Here is a 5,505-nt window from a genome sequence, read left to right on the forward strand (position 1 = left end):
TCACTAGCTGTATGAATTGTGGCATCATTGTCAGTTGGTTTTTCAACTTGTTTCTTCAGACCAATTTTCTTGCCAAAAAATGCGTCGATTAACTGTGAGATGCCTCGGATTTCAGCAGTTGTAAGCGGTGGCTCCACAAGTGGCAATATGCTAAGAAAAATTATTGAAACTTTCAAATTACCACGAAAGTAATTTCAAGAAGGATACCTCTTGACTATAGGTGCTGTATATGCATTAATAGAACTAAGTTTTTGTTTTACAAAACTTTTTTCAACTATCCAAAGCCAAGGACGTCGCATAGAATCACCAAAAATAGGCGTACATTTTAAGTCAACTCCGGCATAAATCAAATGCCTTCTCATTTTCTTCGATATATTTTCTAGATTCAACGTGGTGAAGTCAAAGTCTGTTGTATTGGGATTCTGCAAGCAATATAGAGAGCTGTCGCTGGTGTTTTATGTAAGCATTTATTTTTACCTACCTCATCCAATTCCGCCTTATACATTTGTTTGCATTTGCGAAAGGCTACAAAGCCTGCAGCTATCCTTGTGGCCCACAAACTTGCACCAGCTCGACGGTTCTTCGGCACGACGGTGTTGTCTGCCATTTCTATCAAACTGTAAAAGAGATCTTCGATGAATCCGTGAATCGCCAGCATTCGGAAAAGGCTTTGTGTTGCGGCAATTATAAATTCTAGAGGTTCCCCAGAGCTATGAGTATCTTTAAAGGAGAAAGATATATGTACGTTAGACTGCATCACCAAAAAAAAGTTGCGGTTTTTTCGCCGGGATTACAAAAATTATTATACTTGAAGACCTCTACCAAAATATTTCGGAAAAATATTATGATTTACGTGAGCTGGGCCGATTTGAAAATGCCTCCAAAAATGGACACCCCTATTCTGCAACACTTTCGTATTCGGATTTCGCTACGAATCGTAGAAATGGTATGCCACAATCCGAATCGTATCTTCGAACTCTCGAAATTCGTAACAATGGCATGCCTAAAAACGAACGAGTAAGAAATTATCGAAGTCAACATGGGCTTTAAATTCACAATCCTATCGATTTACATACCCCCTAAACAAACGTTAGCGTTAAAGATCTCTACGATATCATCTCTGGGGCAAAAACCGAAATTTTACTAGTAGGTGACCTTAACGCATGGAACTCCCTGTGGGGCTCAGAATCCACTAACCAAAGAGGTAAAATAGTAGTAGATTTAATGCTTTCAAAAAATTTAATAGTTCTAAATGACATGGCACCCACCAACACACTTCACAACGCACCAGACATTCACACACATAGACGTGTGTATATGCTCACCTGGGATAGGTCCGAAGCTTACCTGCTCCACTCTGTCCCAACTTCATGGAAGTGATCACTTCTCGCTGTTGACCAAAATAGTTTTAGCTTCGTCAAACCCTGGTACACCCAAACCGAAGTTTATTATAGAAAATGCCAACTGGGCGAAATTCCAATGCTCGGCTAACAAAGCCATAGAGAAACACTCGCAATTGGGTCATATAAATAAGGAAGCCAATGTTTTACGAAAAGCACTCCGAAAAGCAGCTCATCTTTCAGTACCCCAAACCCACATTAGTATTCGCAAAACTGTAGTCCCATATTGGTCGTTACACCTTGAAGAATTAAGAGAAACAAAACACTTCCACAGGAATTTGTGACACATAAAAAGTGTACTAGAATTCGAACACACAAATGTTTCTCCATCATTGTCGGTAAAACAAATCGAATTACAAGATTTTTGACGGCCACTGTAGGCTCAGAGGGCACCTGTATAAACTGGGTATCTGGTCCAGCGACCTGTGTCGCTTCTGCGATGAGGCCAAGGAGACTCGCCTACACCTTCTTATGGAGTGCGAGGCCGTTGCACGCAGGAGGTATAGGAGCATAGGACACATTTGGCCAAGAGAGGAGCACATACACTCACTGTCCCCGGGGTCTATTATGAAATTTATAGACACTCTGGGGCTGGTTGAGGTGTTGTGATGAGCTAGGGGACAATAGACCTACCGCTCGCAGTGCCTTACCCAACTAACTATCTATCTATCTAAATAAGCCTGTTTTTAAAAAGTCGTTGTGAGGGGGCATCGAACTCCAAAAAGTGTCAATTTGACACTATAGTCGCACAACGGTAACACTGATTGCAGCATGTCGATTTTTCGATAAAAGATCGGGTTCTAGAATAAGGGTGAGAGTTTTTATAAATAGAAATAGTTTTTTAAAGAACTATGCGAAAAAATCCCCTCAGATGACAAAACAGATTAAGCTTAAAAAATTTGCATAAAAATATTTAAAACTCTTTTCAACGGAATCGTAATGATGTGATTTTTGATGCTGTATTTTAACTTTTCTCAAAGATTGATTTACAAAAAACTTAAATAACTATGATTTAGACTTGTGGGGTATCAGTAGAAAGGTATTTTCTCACCCTTTTTATTTCTGTCCAAAAAAAGCTTATTCACATCCTACTTTTTTCACATACAAATCTTAATTCCACTTGTAATGACTCTCATTCATCCTACCTTTCACTTTCATCCTTTTAATAAGTTATTAGCAAAGAAATAAAAATGGTGAGAAAATATCTTTCGAATGATACCCCACAAGTCTAAGTCGGAATAGTTAAAGTTCAGTTATTCAAGTTTTTCTTCTACCAATCTTTGAAAAAAGTTAAAAAAAACAGCATAAAAAATCTCATTATTACGGTTCCGTTGAAATTTTTTTAAAAATATTTGTATGCAAATTTTGTAAACTTAAACCGTTTTGTCATTTTAGGGGATTTTTTTCAAGCAAATCTTGAAGAAACAATTTTATTAACCGACTTCACAAAAAGGAGAAAGGTTATGAATTCGTCGGAATTTTTCGTATGTACATATGTTATTGCATAACTTTGAACCACCTTAACCGATTTCTATAATTTTTTTAAAGAAAATGTGTTACATCACAAGCGGTCCCATATTAATTTGGTTTAAATCCGATCATCGGATCATGAAGAAATTAACGATAATCTTACATTTTTATATGAGAATTTAAGTCGTTTTAGTTTTTTTCCTTACAAATTACTTGTTCATAAAAAACTCCATTTTTGGAGGTATTTTCACATCCGTCCAGCTCATCTTAATATTTTTCCTAAATATTTTGGTGCAACTTTTAAAATATAATAGAATTCCAATGTAAACACTGCATAGATTTTGATTTGTATAGGGAGTGATGCAGTCTAATGTACATACATACATATAAATAATTTGTACTATAAACGAAAGCATGCAGCTTGAATCACTTTGTGTTGTTATATAAAATTTCCATACCTCCAATGGAGAAGAAATATTTCATCTTCAATAAGGATTCAATAAAAATTTCCGACATATCCTTAATGGCTATTTCGCGTTTGATTTGTGTTATTAATTCTTTTACTGCAAGCTCCAACGCTTCTTTTAATGAAGTTAACTTGTGATCAGCGTAATATGCTCTAAGCTGCGCAAGACGTTTGCCACTTATGTGCCGTTTTCCACTTTTCATATTATGCGCACCTTTACAAGCGCACTCCAAAGCTGCATCATAAATAACAAATAGTGTCGTAACATTTTCTTCAAACTGTGTTTTGTCTTTGCGACGAATTTTACTGGCGTCTACATCGCACATTGTATCTCGTTGTGGAATCCAATAGTAGTCACGAAGCCATGTCAAGCAGTTCACCACGGAGTTCCGTAATACGTCGAGGGGAGGCAGCACTTGTCCGTGGGCACAAATGTGTCGTAGATCCACCACAAAAGAAGGCAGTCCAAGCATACGTGCGGTATCGTACATTGTCCGCATATTATGCGTTTGCATAGTGGACGACATAAAATTGAAGAAGCGTGTGAAAGCGCTTGCATATAAAGTTTGCAAGTCGCTCTCAGTTAGTGTATTTTGCGTCCGCTCTTTATCTCTGTGTTGCACTTCTAGAAGCGTCTTAGTTGCAAGTACGCCCGCTGGGCATTGTGTACTACGCCGCAAACTCCAAACCTTCATTTGTTTTAGAGCGCGCTTTTGCTGTTCTATGTCATTGTCGGGTCCAAACAACCACTCAAAGATGCACCCAAATTCCTTTCTGCAAGAAAAATTTTTCAAACCAAAACAGATTCTCAATCAAATGAAGACTTACACATCTTTCCACGGTCCAACAACTGTCCGTCTTTTTTCAACCGCAATTTCTTCCATAATACCAATAACTCCCTGTCGTCCTCCTTTGGTATCATAAGCCGATTATTAATTCGTTAAAAGTTCATAACATAGAAACGGTATAGGAAGGAAGATTGGAGTCAGTAAAATAGCATGGTTGAAAATAGTAAACAAACCATCCACGTGCAAATTAGAGATGGGTAACTCAGCGCTGAGCGGAGCTGTTGAACTGACTCCCAGCAGTGTGTCGCTTCTAAAAAAAAATATAACTCAGTAACTCAATACATATTCGCCACATAGTCGGTACACAGAGTAAAGAATGAAAATAAAGACGAGAAAATTGCAAAAAATTTGATAGTTGTAAAAATTTACAATTCGTTCAAGTTATACCGCGCACCAGTTCTACAGCGCCTACCAACTAATTTCCTCTTAACAGCTCTGCAGTGCAAACCAACTCCACAGCGCTCATCAGCTCTGCAGTACATACCAACTCAAGAATGATAGAATACAAGATTGCGTCGATTGCAGCAGAATTCGTGAGAGTAATTTTGGCATGACGTCACCGTAGAGTTGACAATTTAATATCATACGTCAACAAAACCGATACCGATTCGAAAATTATCGCTAACTGGTTATAGAATCTGTCGCTAACTGGTTATACAATCCGTCGCTAAATGGTTACAGAATCTGCCTACAAAAATTATATCGTCCGATTCAGCGGGAACAAAAATGCTTCAAACAAGTAAGAGTTTTTCTGTATTATGGCCTCGAACCGACATATATCCATCGTTCATTTGAATCAGTATTAAAAGCTCTATTGGCTCCTGCATTCGGGTTTTGATAGGCGAGTCTGAGTCCCTGAACCGTTTTTTCCATATTTTTGGCCTATGTGCGCTTTTGTTCGAAACCTAAATGTTTCGGTACCGACTATCGAGAGTATTGGATACTTAAAAGTATTGACTCAGCACATCACTACTGCTGTCTTCTCTACTATGACGTCACCAAAACAGCTGATTCTGTCAAAATCACTGAGAGCCGAGTAGCGGTATCGTCATCGGCGCCACCTCTGTATTCTCTCCATCGTGATACCAACTCTATTCCTTTTAAAAGCTCTACAGTGCAAACCAGCTCTGCAGTGCTCATCAGCTCCACAGCACATATCAAATCTATTACTTTTAACAGCTATATAGTGCAAACCAGGGCATGAATCACGTAACTCTAAAACGATAGTCGTTCAAACGATACTAACAAAACGACCTCGTAAAAACACTGATTTAAGCATTTGTTTTGCTGTTACGTGTTACTGTTACTGTTACGTGAAGCA

The 5,505-nt window shown here is 38.2% G+C and overlaps 1 protein-coding gene across 1 annotated transcript; it reads right to left on the minus strand.

Annotated features, from left to right (window-relative positions):
- Positions 1-8: 8 nt before the first annotated feature.
- Positions 9-4,409, minus strand: LOC118753676 (the record flags this gene model as incomplete). Its single annotated transcript, XM_036488547.1, has 5 exons — positions 4,165-4,409; positions 3,329-4,110; positions 482-720; positions 208-422; positions 9-150 (listed from the first exon to the last, which is right to left on the minus strand). Coding segments are annotated over exons 1-5 (1,434 nt in total), but the record flags the coding sequence as incomplete, so codon positions are not given.
- Between the last annotated feature and the right edge of the window lie 1,096 nt (positions 4,410-5,505).

This window comes from Rhagoletis pomonella, unplaced genomic scaffold, assembly GCF_013731165.1.
Source record: "Rhagoletis pomonella isolate Grant_MI unplaced genomic scaffold, Rhpom_1.0 Rhpom_scaffold_02746, whole genome shotgun sequence".
NCBI classification, from domain to species: Eukaryota; Metazoa; Arthropoda; class Insecta; order Diptera; family Tephritidae; genus Rhagoletis; species Rhagoletis pomonella.